At 43.4% G+C, this 16,721-nt stretch overlaps 1 protein-coding gene across 1 annotated transcript in view; it reads right to left on the bottom strand.

The window, feature by feature from the left end:
• GAS6 (growth arrest specific 6) overlaps positions 1-16,106 on the bottom strand; it is a 134,246-nt gene extending 118,140 nt beyond the window's left edge. Inside the window, exons 1-2 of the mRNA XM_033948665.1 lie at positions 15,950-16,106; positions 15,327-15,490 (exon numbers count right to left, since the gene is read on the bottom strand). Of these exons, the coding sequence (XP_033804556.1) occupies positions 15,327-15,490; positions 15,950-16,001 (216 nt within the window). The 5' untranslated portion in view covers positions 16,002-16,106. The remainder of the gene's footprint in view (positions 1-15,326; positions 15,491-15,949) is intronic.
• Between the last annotated feature and the right edge of the window lie 615 nt (positions 16,107-16,721).

Here is a 16,721-nt window from a genome sequence, read left to right as displayed (position 1 = left end):
AAATGAGCGCTAGTCTTGCATGGTTAGTAATATCTGTACTTTCATCCAAGCACATGGAGTAGAAGGGTGCTTTTTGTAAGTCGCAAGTAAGCTGTTGACTAACATCAGCAGCCATTCGCAGAACCCTATCTTTTGCAGTATTTCTGCTTAGCGGCATCTCAGAGATGCGCTGCACAATTTTATCCTTGTTTTGGAAATCATGGAAGAGTGAATTACTCCCAGCCAAAATTGCCTTTTTGATAAAATCTCCATCAGAGAGGGGCTTACCATGTTTTGCCATGCACAGTGAAATTTGAAAGCTGGCAACTGTAAGATGATTAGTTTTTGAAAGATAGTTGCTAAAACTAAGAGACTGGGAGTGATATTTCTTTAATTTTCCTACAAGGAACTCTTTTCTTTGAGCTAAACCAAGTTCAGCAACACTGTTATGGTTGGTCTCAAAGTGACGTTTGACACTTGATGTGCGAGACACAACACTTTCATTACACATAATACACAATGCTTTCCCACTGCGTTCAATCACTCCATATGTCTCTGTCCAGGCCTCTTGGAATGGTCTTCCACTATCTGTTTTTGCTTTTTTTGCTGTACTCATTTTCTTTGTTCAAGACTTCAAGTCTACAAAAAGATAAAATTTGCATAATAAAAAAAATCTAATGAAGTGCTGTATACAAATCCGTCCCCATAAAAAAATATGTGATTGGGGAATTTTACTAATTGTAGACATCCGTTTTGGTCAAAAAATATACTGTCCGGGTGAAAACCAGACTTGTGCAACCTGAGTGTATGGGAAAAGGACTTTTATTTTTCATTATTGGAGCCTTTGTTATTTTATTATGATGTTTACAAAAGCACTGTGAAGGGCCACATATACACTTTACTGTTTTTTGCTATATTGAGTTTTCCATAAGGTACAGCGCAGAGGATTAGTGTGTTGGTTGTTCACAGAGAGCCCAGCCCTCCTCTCAGCTTACTGAACTTCTCTATGCAATCATCATAAGCAGCTTTTTTTATTTCCTCAAATTTAGCATGTCCCCCATGGAAGATATAGAGGTTTTTACAGAGGAGCACATTATTAGACACATTAACATCCCCCCATATCCTCACCTCTCTAGCATGGGAGCACTAGGAACTGTTCCTGATTACAGATGTCACATGTGGAGTCACACTACAGCCTCACTGAGTTCCTGTGACACTCAGTGTGAAGCTTCTCTTCCTTCCCCCACTTCCCCCTCACACACTGCCTGGCTCATAGGATACTAAGGGGAAGACAGGCAGGCTAAACATCCACTCACAGGACTGCAGCCAGCACAGGAGGATGGGCCGTGGCCCACCGGGACAATGCCCGGTCCTCCCAATGACCAGTCCGGCCCTGTTGCCAGGTGAGCTGCAAAGCAGACACCGGCACACTCGCCTCCCGCCGCGCCGCATATCTTAATTGCGGACTAGAGTTGCGCGGGGACAGAAATCCCACCCATCCCCGCCAAAGTCTCACCCGTCCCCACCCGTCCCCGTGAGGAATCCCACCTGTCCCCATGAGGAATCCCTCCGTCCCCACCCGTCCCCGCGAGAAATGTCCTCCGTCCCCGCCCGTCCCCGTGAGGAATCCCCTCCATCCCCGCCCGTCCCTATAAACTTCAAAAATAGTTATTTCATTTAATTATGCTACTGAATTAAAGGCTCTGGTAGAAACCCATTTACAAATAAGCAAAAAGACTTTATTAATTTTGAAATATTAATTGGGAAGAATACACACTTTGTAAACGGGTTTCTACCAGAGCCTCTTTTGTTTATAAATTTTTATCAACACAACTAATATACTACTTTATCCTGAAGCAAAAAAAAAAGAAAAAAAGAAATAGAATTCTTTTCCTATCTTTGTTGCCTGGTTTCTGCTTTCCTCATGTTCTCATTCAGTTCCTTCCATCCACTGTCTCTCTTCCTTCTGCGTCTTCCATTTGCTCTGTTACTGTGCCTCTCCCTTTCTCCCCCCTTCCAAATTGGTCTGGCACCCATCTTCTTCCCTCCGCTCCCCCCATACTCTGGCATCTCTGTCTTCTTCCCTGCCAGCGTCTTCTCCCCACTCTTTCTTCCCCATTTCCTTTCAGTGTCCATCTCCCCCCCCATCTTCCCCATGTCCTGTCAACGTCCTTCTCCCCCCTCTGTCTTCCCCATGGCCTTTCAGCGTCCTTCTCCACCCCCCCCCCCCGTCTTCCCCATGGCCTTTCAGCGTCCTTCTCCACCACCCCCGTCTTCCCCATGGCCTTTCAGCGTCCTTCTCCACCCCCCCATCTTCCCCATGTCCTTTCAGTGTCCTTCTCCACCCCTTTGTCTTCCCCATGTGCTTTCAGCGTCCTTCTCCTCCCCCCCGTCTTCCCCATGTCCTGTCAGCGTCCTTCTCCCCTTCTGTCTTCCACAAATGCTTTCAGTGTCCTTCCCCCCACCCCGTCTTCCCCATGTCCTTTCAGCGTCCTTCTCCACCCCTTTGTCTTCCCCATGTGCTTTCAGCGTCCTTCTCCCCACCCGTCTTCCCCATGTCCTGTCAGCGTCCTTCTCCCCCTTCTGTCTTCCACAAATGCTTTCAGTGTCCTTCCCCCCACCCCGTCTTCCCCATGGCCTTTCAGCGTCCTTCTCCACCCCTTTTATCTTCCCCAGTGCTTTCAGCGTCCTTCTCCCCCCCTCCTTCTCTCCCGCCCCGGGTGCAGCACAGCCGGCCAGGTCCCCTTACTTTTGTGGCACTTCCCCGACCGACCGACCGACAACAGCCTCGGTCTGACAAACCTCCCTGCCCTTAACCGCGAATCTAAATTTCCTTCTTACAGCTGCTGTAAGAAGGTAATTTAGATTTGCGGTTAAGGGCAGGGAAGTTTGTCGGACCAGGGCTGTTGTCGGTCGGTCGCGTTAGCGGCACAAAAGTAAGGGGACCTGGCCGGCTGTGCTGCACCCGGGGCGTGGCGGACAGCCCCCCCCTCCCTTGGTAGCTACTCGAGCCGCGAGGCTACTCCTCCTTGCCTACCCTGCCTGCAGCACAGAGCCGAACGGAAGTCTTCCCGACGTCAGCGCTGACGTCAGTGCTGATGTCGGGAAGACTTCCGTTCGGCTCTGTGCTGCAAGCAGAGCAGGTAGGGAGAAAAGCCGCGTGACTTAGTACTTCCAGCCCCGCAGGAACCCCGCGACCCTCGGAGGCGTCCCCACGTGATCCCCGCGACCAGTGCAGCTCTCTATTGCAGACCTTCCCGCGTGCCAGCTGCAAGGCCTTCGCGTGCCACAGCTGGCACGCGTGCCATAGGTTCGCCATCGCTGTTATATCTGCATGTATCATGATGATAATCACTAGGTGGTGGCAATGTCATTTAGGTGAGGTAGCCAGCAGGAGTGTAGGCTTATTGCATATTTATTCATGATAATATATCACAATTTTTATTGAAATTGGTCAGATTTTGGCAGTTATGTAGAAAACAAGCTTTGCTTAGATTTTTTTTTTTTTTTTTTTAATACAGGTTCTCCTGATATTCAGCCAGCAGTGGGCAGTGATGTTAAAGACTGCTGCAGGCACTGAACCCAGAACATATCCTGTTGCCAGCAGTAGCTTTCCTGGTATTTAAAATACTATTATTTAATGAACCGCAGTTTATCTCCAGAATGATCATACCACATCATACATTTTGTTCTCTTCGTTCGTCCTCTCAAGATTTACTATCAATTCCATCTTTAAAAATTGTAGGAACTAGGAGGAATGAAATGTTTTCTGTTATAGCCCCTCAAACCTGGAATGCTTTGCCACTTTTTATTAAAAAAGAAAAAGACCTTATCTCTTTTAAAAAACTCTTAAAAACTTTTTTATTCAATGATGCTTTTAATGATTAATCGACTAAACCATTCTTATTTTATTTTTATTATTATTATTTTTATTTATATTTTTTTTTTTCCTTTCTCTTCTCCTTCCCCTTCCCTGTGTTTTTTACCCTTTTTATGTTTTTTTTTTCCTAGTTAGTCTATTGTAACTTTTTACCCTTTTTTCCCTCTATATCATGTCTGTCACTAAGTCTCAACATTTTAGAATACCTTTCATAAATTTTGACTTTTTAATGTTTTGTCCTAATATTTGATTCTTAAAATGTTGTTTTTATTTTAATTGTCCTAACAAATTTTGTCTCTTAAAATGTTGTTTTAAAAATTGTCTCAAAACTTGTATGTTTCCCTACACTGTTTTTTTATACTGTTCATCGCTTAGAATGTTTTAAAAAGGCGATTTATCAAATAAAAATGAACTTTAACTTGAATATCTATTATTTTTCATGCTGGCTAGCAAATGCCCAGTTAACTCAATATTCAGTGCTAACCAATTATTCATTAGCATATAAACGCTGGGTTTTACTAAACCATGGAAGAGCTTCTTACCACGGACTGGTAAGGTAAATGCTCCGATGCTCATAGAAATTGAATAAGCATCAGAGCATTTACCTCGCAGGCCACGGTAAGAAGCTCTTCTGCAGTTTAGTAAAAGAAGCCCAAAGGTAGTGCAAAAATAAGACTCCATAAAAAGCAGTCCTAACACTGGCCAGTTAGCTTTGAACATTGGGAACTAACCAGACTCTGCCCCTGACAATGCTGACATAGCTGGCTTGCACTTCTTTGCTAACCAGTCATTTTCAGTGAAGATAACCAGTTAAGTGCCATTGAAAATGACCAGATAGATGCCAATAACGAGTTAAATCAGTTGGCGATAATTTCCGACTACTAAACTCACGCTGAATATTGGCTGGAGTTTGTATATATGATACAGATACATATTTGAACCTAAAAATCTCAGAGGAGAGAAAGGCGGGTGTGTTATACTACACATGGGGGAAATTCTGAAAATGTCTTCTGAAAAGATAGGCACCTCTCTCTTGTCAACCATACCTGTAATGTAGGGCAGGGTTTTAAAGGCCTACTTTATAGGTGGCCTAAGTCCTTTAGAGCAGTATTCTTCAATCGCCGGTCCATAGAAATTTTCTGCCGGTCCACAGGGCCAGCACCTCCATCAGGCCCAAGAGATTGTTCTGTAGCCGCCAGTCCTCGGTACACTCAATGCAGCCGGTCCTCGGTACGATCAATGTCTTTGGGCCAGCTCCCTGAGTGCTGCAGTGCACAAATCCATGGGAAAAGGCTCCTACCCACGGCCTGCACCTGACCCGGAAGCCTTCTCTCTGACATTGCAAAGTCAGAGGGAAGGCTTCCAGATGAGGCGCGGACGCGCATGAGGAGCCGCTTCCCACAGCTTTGTGCAATGCAGCACTCAGGGAGCCGGCCTGAAGACTCTGCGTTGACCCTGTGTGGACTGGCCTGAAGCTAATACCAGGGGGCAGGCCAGAAGGCAAGGCACATGGAGGGAAAGAGACAATAACGGTAGGGGAAATGCTCTAATTGTCTGTCCTAACTGTTCAGGAAGAAATGCATTTGTTTGTTTTTCTCTGGGGGTTGTACTGCTTGCAGAGCCGCATCTTAGGGTTTCTTTGTGAATATTAGTGCTTTTAGATTTTGGTCCTGCATTTGCATGAGGTTATCTGTTTTCTGGTAGGAATGAATGTTGAAAAGCATACAGTGTGTTTTGTGTATTTTAAATTTGTGGTTAACCATTATGTGTTGTTAATACGATAATATTGTATGTGTAATATATGAAAAATGGATGGAAAAATGGTGTTACAATTAGTACTATTATGGGGGAGGGGTCTGGGGCGGAGATTGGTGGAGATGAGCACGACTTAGCCCAGCGTTCTTCAACTGCCGGTCCGCGGACCAGTTCCGGTACACAAAATAATTATTTTATTTCCGTCGGTCCATAGGTGTCAAAAGGTTGAAGAGCACTGCTTTAGAGAATAGCACCTAATGGTGCTTAGAACTACTCGGGCATCAGATATATACAGTATACTGTATATTGTAAAGCCACACTCATGCTAACAAAAAATGATAAAGGGGATAGAACACTTCCCTTATAAACGGAGGCTAAACGTTAGAGCTTTTCAGCTTTGAGAAAAGAAAACATGATATGATAGATGGTTATACAAATGTGTGGATTAGAATAGAATAGATAAATAGTGACTCAACCAAGTCCTTTGGGGCATTCCTGGCTAGTTGGTTTTTCAGGATATTCACAATGAATATGAATGAGAAAGAAAGATTTGCATATGTACAGAAGACTTGTTGAGTGTTGAATAACAGTCTCGAAGAAGGAAGGAGTGTTCAAACAAGAGAAGCTTTGAGTAGTCTCTCCAGTCTTAAATAGCATCACTGCTTCTGAAGTTGTATCCGTTTTTCTAAAACAATGCACTAAAAATGCAAAAGAACTCCTCCACAAGCCGACAGCTAGAATGAGTCCATTTGTATAGGCCCATTAGCAACTTTAATGCTGAATAATAATTAAAACTATACACTCCCTCTCTGATCAAGTGCAAAACCTGCCCATGACAGGTTAGCATGCTCTATTACTCCCATTAGAAACATATATACTGTAGGCTATTAGTAAGTTAGGTCAGTATTTGGGGCATGGAAACCTAAAAAGAAGCACACTGTATAATGTAAAATCCTGAATCAAACTTGCATAGACGATATCTGCCAGAGCCAATTATTTGTTTGACTAAGGGGCTCATTTTCAAAAAAGAAAAACGTCCAAAAGACGCACTTGGACATTTAGATCGCCAAAATGTCCAAAATCGCCATTTTCAAAACCTACTTTCTAGATGATTTTCTTTGGCACTTCTCATCAGTGTGTCTAAATTTCATAGAGTTGTGCTGGAGGCATGTTTGGGGTTGGATTGCCCTCCATGCCCGGCAGAGCTTTTTACTTTTTTCGTGAGCCTCTGGTTTTAACTCGCTTCAAATCTGCGGGTTAAAACCACGGGCTTGCAATGCAGGGAAGAGAGAGGACGGGGTAGAGGGCAGAGAAGCAGGGCAGAGAGCAGGGCGGCAGAAGGCAGGGCAGTCAGAAAGGACCTGAGCGACTGGTCCTCAGCAGTCGCTTATTTTTGGATCGGTCAGCCCAGTAGGTGTCCCTCATTTTTTTAAGTGAATCGCTTCCTGCCTACATTTGAATGCCGTTCCCCCTCATTTGCATGTGCGGATCAGAGGTTTATCACGACAGAGGGATCGGAGGGAAATCGGGTCGTAAAGAGGTCGCTAAGTGGTCAGAATTTGATCGGTGGGCTTAGTGAATCTAGCCCTAAGTCAGTTACAAGCACCACTCCTAATTAGTGCCAATTAGAGTTAATTATAGCCAATTAAGTGCAAATTTAGCACTAATTAGCTAATTATGTGATGCCAATTACTGACCCTACTCCATAACTGGGTGCACCATTTGCACACCCAACTTTAGGTACCTTTCTAGAATGTGAGGGTAATGTGACTAGATTGATAAACATCAGTGAATTATATATCCCATCTCCTGAAGCACTGCTCAATGGATCTCACTGGGTTGAGTTTACAGAAACTTATTTTTTTCGCTGCAGAACTGAATTCAATGGAAGAGGGGTCGTGTTAACATAGAAAAATACAGAACATAGAAAATTGAAGGCAGATAAAGACCACAATGTGGCTAATCTGCCCATCAAAAATAAGTAGTTCTCTGTTTAGGAGAGAAATTTAATTCTTGCTGCATGGTTTTACCATTTTAAGCACCTTCACTGTGGCTGATGTTTATAGGAGGAAGCTCTACGACTATACGAGGGGGTGCTGAAAAATTCTCAGCCCAACCAAGAAGAGAATGGCATATCTATGGTTCAATACACCCAAACAGGAGATTCTACCTCCTCAAGGTAGAACAAAGAAAAACAAAAGAGACGACCTGTGGTGCTCAATCTTTTTATTCACTCAAGACCAGACATGTATGTGTTTCGGCTATAAGGCCTGCCTCAGGGGTCTAATCCTCAATGCGGAGCACTGTATTCCAGTTGTCCTCTTACAATGAAACAATTGAAATTTTAAATAAACGAGGGAGGTTCAAAAGAATGACTTTTAAAAGCCAATCAGCTGTGTGTGAGAACAGTTCTGATTGGCTTTTAAAAGTCATCCTTTTGAACCTCCATCGTTTATTTAAAATTTCAATTGTTTCATTGTAAGAGGACAGCTGGAATACAGTGCTCCGCATTGAGGATTAGACCCCCGAGGCAGGCCTTATAGCTAAAACACATACATGTCGGGTCTTGAGTGAATAAAAAGATTGAGCACTACAGGTCGTCTCTTGTTTCTCTTTGTAGATATGGTTCAATCAATGATCTGAAACAATATCAAAACACAGAATTTCATTTCTGAAAATTGGTACTTAACGAAATAAGATAACACTCTTTTCAAATACAGTGGTTAAAGCTACAGCCTCAGCACCCTGAGGTTGTGGGTTCAAACCAACACTGCTCCTTGTGACCCTGGACAAATCATTTAATCCCCCCATTGCCCCAGGTGCATTAGATAGTGAGTACCTGAATAAATTCCTGTAAACCGTTCTGAGCTCCCCTAGAAAACTGAATAAATTAAAAGAATTTAGGAAGTTGGTTGGTTGGGCTAAGAACTATTTAGCACCCCCTTGCATAGACATCAGAACAGGCAAGGGCTACCGAGGCCATGGCTTCCCCAAAAATTGGAAGTCAGAAAAGTCAACTATAGCTCTCCTGACTCCCCAACCTACTTCCTACCCAGCCTCTGTAATTTAGAGAAAAGGCGAGAGAGGGGAGATATGATAGAGACATTTAAATACCTACATGGCGTAAAATCGCATAAGTCAAGTCTCTTTCATTTGAAAGGAAGCTCTGGAATGAGAGGGCATAGGATAAAGTTAAGAGGCGATAGGCTCAGGAGTAATCTAAGGTAATACTTTTTTTTACAGAAAGGGTGGTAGATGTGTGGCACAGTCTCATTGAAAAAGTGGTGGAGACTGAGACTGTGTCTGCATTCAAGAAGGCATGGGATAAGCACGTGGGATCTCTTAGAGCAGGGGTGTCCAATGTCGGTCCTCGAGGGCCGCAGTCCACTCGGGTTTTCAGGATGAATATGCATTGAAAGCAGTGCATGCAAATAGATCTCATGCATATTCATTGGGGAAATCCTGAAAACCCGACTGGACTGCGGCCCTCGAGGACCGACATTGGACACCCCTGTCTTAGAGAGAAGGAAGAGATAATGGTTACTGTGGATGGGCAGACTGGATGGGCCATTTGGCCTTTATCTGCCATCATGCTTTTATGTTTCCAGAATAAACTGGAATTTTCATTTATCATTAATGTCAGACTAGTTAGGACTGATCTGTAGAGTATTTTTTTTTTTGTTCCATCATTTTTTTTCTTCTCCCTCTTCCTGTCACAGTAAGTTATCACTGCACATTCTCAAAGTACCTGTAAAAGCATGTTCTGCCCTACATATCTCAAATATTGATTTCATAATAAGCAACAAGGAATTAAAACCCTGAGCTTCAGCCTTACAATATGCAACCTTTTCCCAGTTGGCTGGCTCCAAGCCATTCTTCAGGCACCCGATTAAAAACCCACAACACCTAAACTGCAGCACAAAAACCCCAAAAAAGCATTTTCCCTAATTTGCTTGAAAGTAGTTTTTTAAGAATTAAATAGAAAGAAATGCAAGTTTATAGGAGGGGCTGCTGAAAAGATCTCAGCCCAACCAACAAAGTTGGGGCAGTCTTCGTCAAAGACTATAGACTTAGTCCAGCGATTTTCCATTTTTTACGCTCCTTATTTTTCCAATGGAGCTATAAAAGTGGAAAAATCACAGGACTATAGCCCTTGATGGAGACTGCCCAACTTTGTTGACCCTAAAACAGCATGGCATGGCATGCCAAGCAATGTAGCTGTTGGTTTAGAGAACTAGTAACCCAAACTGAAAAAACATTTACAAATTAGCAGACACACACAGTAGCCCAAGCAACATGAGGTATGAATGTCCCTGTATCTCACTGAGTCAGATTCCTACCCGCTGCCTCCCCACCCTTCGCAGAGCAATCATAGCTGTTTTCCAAATCCACCAACTGCACTTGCTGAACCACTGATCAGCTATCACAGTGTATTGCAAACTGTGTGCTCTGGCAGACTCCAGGGGTGCCACAAGATGCCGGTGAGGAGGAGAGTCGCTGGATAACTGCTTGCAGGATGTGTCTCTCGCTGTTAACAGGCACGTTCTGTAGTCAGTCAGCCTAAGCCTCTGCCCCTTCTCCTCACCTCTCCTTCTGCAGCACCCCCCACCGGCGGTAGACTCAGGGCTGGAGGACATCCTTGCATTTGTGGACATCAACGTGATAACATCACACATTGCTTGATTGGGGGGGCCCTTTTACGAAAGGGTGTTAAACCCTTACCAGCCCCCCTTTTACGAAGCACGCATGCGTGTGATGTCATCGCATCAACATCCACGCATTTCCGGGTGCCCTCCATCTGTTACCTTAAAATGTTTGTGACACACTGAGCTATCATCTTCCACAACATCCCACCATACCATGTGTTGAAGGAACCAAATACACATACACTAGAGAATGACACAGGGACATCCTGTCCCTGCAAGTTTTGTCGCTATTCCTGAAAGCTCTGCCTTAACCACACAGTTATAATTTTGAAGTGTTTAAGGCTTGTGCAGATGGGGAAAGAACTTGCAGGAATGGGGCAGGGACAGGACGGGAAAATGAGTTCCTGTGGGGACAGGGAAAAATTTGTCCTCGTGTCATTCTTTAGCATACACCTCAATAGGAAGTACATTTCTCCTTCCATATTCACGGTGGATGCAGGCGGAACATTGCTGTGAATATGGAAAAACCGCAAATAATTTTTTGTATGTTATTTGTGTTTTTTGTAACAGCCAGCGGTTTTGTGATTAAAACTGTGAATAACTTTTCAAATGTTATTCACGGTTTTTGGAAAAGGCCACTATTATTAATATTGAAATTTGCAATTTTGGTAGAATAGCAATGGTGGTGTACAGTAATAATCTCAGGGTTAAAGTTCAATACTGTACTGTTTTCTCAACAAGGAAAAAAAAGAAATGTTTAATACTGAGAGTTCAATACTGGAATACCTGTACTCAGGCAGTGTCTTCATCCTCATCGTCCTGTACAAGTACTGCAGGAGGAGGAGATGAAGAGGAAAAGTGAGCACCAGGGGCCTCCTCAGGCAGTGGAAGTGGGTCTTCAGTAGGAGGACGAAGGGAGTGCCTCCTCATGGGTGGAAGAGGTGGATTGTGAGGCAGTGGATGGAGATGAAGTCACTCTTCGTATCTTTTGGAAATGCATTGTGATTTCCGTCTGGCTCTTCTGCTTCATCATTTCTTTATATATATATGTGTATGTAGAAATCACTGCTTCTGCTAATTCCCTCATCTTTAACGCACGTACCATGGATGGGTCGATGTCATAGAAAAAGTCAATCGCACCACTGAACCTGCGTATGCCCTCTGCAATATTATCCAGTGTAAACTTGTCTTCTAGCACCTCTTCTTCTACTCCTCCTTCCTCCTCTTCATCTGGTATTGCCTCTCCTTCAGGAGCAGTCAGGTCAATGATATCATCTTCCATTAGTTCATTTTCTCTGGTGTCTATTAAGTTTTGAATATCCTCTATATCCATATCTTCAAAGCCTTGACCACCCACCTGCTTTACCAAGCCAATGATGGCTTCCATAATTTCTTGGCCTTTTTACACATTCAAGCCAAAGATTCTTCCAGCACAAGTTCACTGTCTCTGGCTTGACAGCTTTCACCGCTCTTTCAATAATATCGATGGCATTGGCAATAGTGAATTCCTTCCAATTTTTCATGATGTTCTCCACATTGTGGCCTTCATCCATAACATGGACAATCCTCTCCAAGGAATACTGTGTGTAGTGTGCTTTGAAGCTCCTTATTACCCCCTGGTCGAGAGGCTGGATGAGAGATGTTGTGTTGGGGGGCATGTAGATGATCTCAACACCCTCAATGTGGAACTCTTGTGTGTCTGGGTGTCCAGGGGCATTGTCCAATGCCAACAGAACCTTGAATTCCATTCCTTTATTGGCCAGGTATTTTCTTACTTCTGGCACAAAACACTGATGAAACCACTCTAGTGCTCTTGTTGTCCAAGCCTTCTTGTTGCTCATCCAGTAAACAGGCAGCTGGAACTTATCTTTTCCCTTCAGGGCTCAGGGGTTTGCAGCTTTATAAATCAGTGTTAGCTTTATCATATGGCCTAATGCATTTGCACAAAGCAGCCTTGAAACCTGGTGCTCGCTTATCCTCTTTGCTAATGAAAGTCCTCTGTGGCATTTTCTTCCAAAAGAGAGCAGTTTCATCGGCACTGAATGCCTGCTCAGGTTCATATCCCTTCTCTTCAATAATTTGCTTAAAGGTAGCAGGGAACTCTCTAGCTACCTCTTGGTTGGCAGATGCTGCTTCTCCTGTCACTCTAACATTACGCAGGCCATACCTGTGACGGAATTTATCAAACCACCCTTTACTGGCCAGAAAGTCAGTGGATTGCGACATTCTCTTCAAGTTATCATACAAAGACTTTGCCTTTCCTCAGTCCTCCATAGCCCCAGGTACGTTAGATAGATTGTGTGCCCACCGGGACAAATAGGGAAAATCCTTGAATACCTGATTTTAAAAACCGCTTAGATAACCTTGATAGGCGGTATATAAAAAATCCTAATAAAACTTGAATAAAACTTATCATCACAGATAGCGGGATTCTCTTTTTGTAGCAATCCTGCACCCACAGAAATGTTGCAGCTTCTGTACGAGAGAGATTGGCATCTCGCACAATATGTAATGTCTTTGCACCTGCTGGCGCAGCCGCCACAACAGTTTTACGGATATGTTTTTCATTCTTTTTTATGTACCTAATGGTTGACTCATTAATGCCACAATGTCGAGCAACAGCGGAAGAGGACTTTACTCTCTGAAGCATATCCAATAATTCTACCTTTTCTTGTAAGGTTTTCACTTTTTTTCCCCTTTTGGGAGCACTTTCAGTAGCACTTGAGCTCTTGCGCTTTGTAGCCATGGTGGGAGACCTGACCTGTTCCTGAAGGAGAGGCAATATCCCAGATATTTTAGGGCTTATGGCAGGCAAGCAGCGATTACCAGCTACTACCAGATATTCTAGGGCTTTTAGCAAGCAAGCAGCGATTCACTAAGCTGTTAGCAGGCAAGCAGCAATTTTCTGGGTAATAGTGATTTTCTCCATGCATGCTGGGAAGCAGCATTTCTCTCTATGGATGACGGGAAACGGCGTTTTTCTCTGTACACGCTGGGAAGCAGCGATTTTCAGGGTGAAAGATCTGAAGCATCGATTTGGTGGGAGAAAACATGGATGCAGCGATTTTCAGAGTGAATGCTGGTAAACATTAAATTTTTTTCCGTACAGTAAAAGGAAAGGAACTAATCATGATGTAATCTGGGGGGAGGGAGGGCGGAGTCAGCATGCGAAAAGTCACGAATAAGTGAAACCGCGAGTGCAGAAACCGCGAATACGGAGGGAGAAGTGTATATGCTTACTAGGTAAGAACCACTACTCACCTACAGACAATTTAGCTAAGCATGTTACATACATAGAACTTTTTTTCTCTTTTGTTTTTAAGCTATGATAAACTTGTATACAAGCCATTATATCCTCATTAAATAAAAGTTTATCAAATAATGGAAGTAAAACTAATATTAGTATTTTACTGCTTGCTTGGGGGAGCTCTTTTATTAAAAGGGTGTTAAACCCTTACCCATCCCCCTTTTACAAAGCTGCGTTAGGCGTTTTTACTGCTGGCTGTAACGGTATTAGCACCGACGCTCACAGAAGTCCTAATACTGCGATGGACGGCAATAAAAAAGCCTAATGCAGCTTTATAAAAGGTGGTAATGTGCAGTTAGTGCTAAACCCTTCGTTATTTCATTTTTTAGAATTTTTTCTTGGAAAGGGTTTGTCATGGGTGGGGAAGAGAAGTGGAAGCATTAACTTCCTAGTGTGTTATGATTAGTGCAAACTAACTGGCTAACACAGAATTAATATGGGATCATATGACTTGAAAAAAATTGAGTATGCTCAAAAAAAAAAAAAAGAGAGAGAGAGAGAACACCGTGTTTAATCTGGGCTTAAAGCACATTAAAATCCCATGTTAAGTGAATTACAACCAGATTCTCAGTGCAGTTTAGTAGAAGAGTCCCTTAGTTCTTAAATGACATCATACCTAATGCTTAAACTGCACCTAAGTTTATCACAACTAAAAAAGAACCCCAAATCTCCATTCCTGCTACTTCCCCATTCAACTATTTCTGCACTTGTACCATTACAAGGGGGTTGCTGAAAAGTTCTCAGCCCGACAAAAAAGAGAATGATGTGGGTATGGTTCACTGATCTGAAACAATGTCAAAACACTGTTTCTGCACATTGGCACTTAACAAAATAAGATAACACTTTTCAGCAACAGTGGCAAAATAACACTCAGAATTTAGGAAGTTGGTTGGTTGGGCTGGGAACTTTTCAGCACCCCCTGATAGAGTTAATGCCAAAGGCTTTCATACATTTCAGGAGCTACAAGCAACCTTATCATTTACACCATGCCTAGGGATGCATGTTCATTTGAAATGACATGGGAAACCTCAAGGAACATTTTCATATCATTTTTTAACCAAATACAGTAAAAATAAAAAAAAAGTTTAAAAGACTGCATTGTACAGGTTTTTCATGGGTCATCATTAAGAACGCTCACTCTCCGTTAGTTCATGTGTGAACTAAACACAATGAGAATTCATGTAAACGATATAGGAAATAAAATCAACACAAAACTTTTGGGGCTGCCCACCTATGAGCTACACAAAAAGAAGCAGTATAGAGGAGATATCTTTTCATCTACACAACTCAGATATGGCCTGCTCTTCTGGCTGTGGGATAAAATGACACCTGTAAGTAAATGATACTTTTTTTTTCTTCTATTGCCTTCAGGGAAAGAACAATTCACCCTGCTAAACTTGGGGGCTCTTAATTCTGGAAAGTTTTGGGGTACTAGTTTAACTGAACTCATATTATCTGTCAGGCTTTTTAGTCCTTTACTATTTCTAGTCCAGCCTGAGAAAGTCGATCACCACACTATTCCAACCAACCTGAGAAAAGTCAGTTTCTCAAAACTAGTTTAAAAACTGCATTAGACCAGGCCAAATAAAAAGCAAATCGTTAACCATTAGGTCTGTATTTGCAAAAAAAAAAAAACAACACAGCAACCCCTCGCCTTGGAAAATAGCCACCCAGCACGACGTGGGTCTCAAGTGTTTCCGGTGACGCTCTCCTCCCAGTCCCAATCAGCACCACCAGTCTCGAGAAAGCGAAACTTTACCGTTTCGTGGTCGTTTTCGAAGACCTCGCGGGCTTCCTCCTTGGAGCACAACTCTTCCACGCATTCCCTCTCCAGGTGGCCCTGCTTGGTCTCCTCGAATATCTGGTAGGCTCGTCGCTTCCTGGAGCGCAGGAAGCCGGCAGCTTCCTGGGCCGGCAACAAGACTGCAGGTAGAGAGAAGGGGAGGGGGGGGTGAGGTAGGGGCGAACAGCGGCCACAAGAACAGGACGAAGCGCAAAATTAATAGCAGAAGGCGGCAAAGCGGAGCCTCGGCTCAGAGCTACAATAACAAGAGCAAGGGAGGTTTATCTGAGAGAGAATATATCAAAGCGTGCATTATTATAATTTATATTTACTCCCCCCCCCCAAAAAAAAAAAAAAAAAAAAAAGTTGATTTTGCACACTGAGTGCTGCGGCTTAGGAAAAAACAAACCTGAGGAAAAGGAGGGAGGGGGATGAGAAACAGGCAAAGAGACATGGGATGAAGTGATGATCCCCAGCTAGGATTCTGTTGATATGGACTAGGGAAGACGAAAAAGAAAGGCGATGAATATAAAACAAACCGCACAAGCGGGGTTTGAGGAGGGGGGAATTTTGTTGTTGTTGTTTTTTTTTTTACTCACTGCCGTACGAAGAGACGGCAGCCAGCAGGGCAAGCAGGACGACGGGTGACATGGTGCAGACCGGGAGCCCCGGGCGGGAGATAGCCAACACGCGCGCGCACTCCGCTCTCCTCTGCTGCACCGCGAGAGCCCAGCTCGCGACTGCCGCGGGTTAGGCAAAGGAAACCTTCTAGTGAGGCGGGGGGAGTCGCTTTTTTTTTTTTTTTTTTTCCAGCTCGCCCAATCATTTAGAAAGTTTACGAGCAGGCTAAAGCTATGGACACACCTATTTCACTTTCGTCTGCTTTAGGGGTTTTTGTATTGATTTTTTTTTTTCAGACACGCGCAGATAAAACCAAAACACTGGTTCTGTCTCCTCAGGAACAAATTATTGACGACTCTGTGAGGTGCTGCTGTCAGCCAGGGCGAGTTACTTGCTCTCCTGACCCTGTATTAATTGACTTTTTTAATGGTTGGTTTGTTTTTTATTTGTTTGGGAATTTGACGAAATGCCTTAGGCACCATGGTGGAAAGGCAGAGCGTAAATGATAACAGAAAGCTCATATTTATAACCAGAGGTATATCCGTCACACTTTTTCCAAACGACTTTTTAACAGTGTTTGGCTCATGCAGTTTAGTGTTGAATAGAAACTACGGAACCTTTAAAAAACACACCTCTAAAGTCGAGACAATAACAATACATTTAGTTTATGTAGTAGGCATTTTCCCCATAAACACAAAAGGGAAAAATCCCTTAGTATATCAAGGTGTGATAATGCCGAGGTTTATTTAT

Source organism: Geotrypetes seraphini, chromosome 6 (assembly GCF_902459505.1).
Source record: "Geotrypetes seraphini chromosome 6, aGeoSer1.1, whole genome shotgun sequence".
Lineage (NCBI taxonomy): Eukaryota > Metazoa > Chordata > Amphibia > Gymnophiona > Dermophiidae > Geotrypetes > Geotrypetes seraphini.
This window is presented reverse-complemented; position numbering and strand designations above follow the sequence as displayed.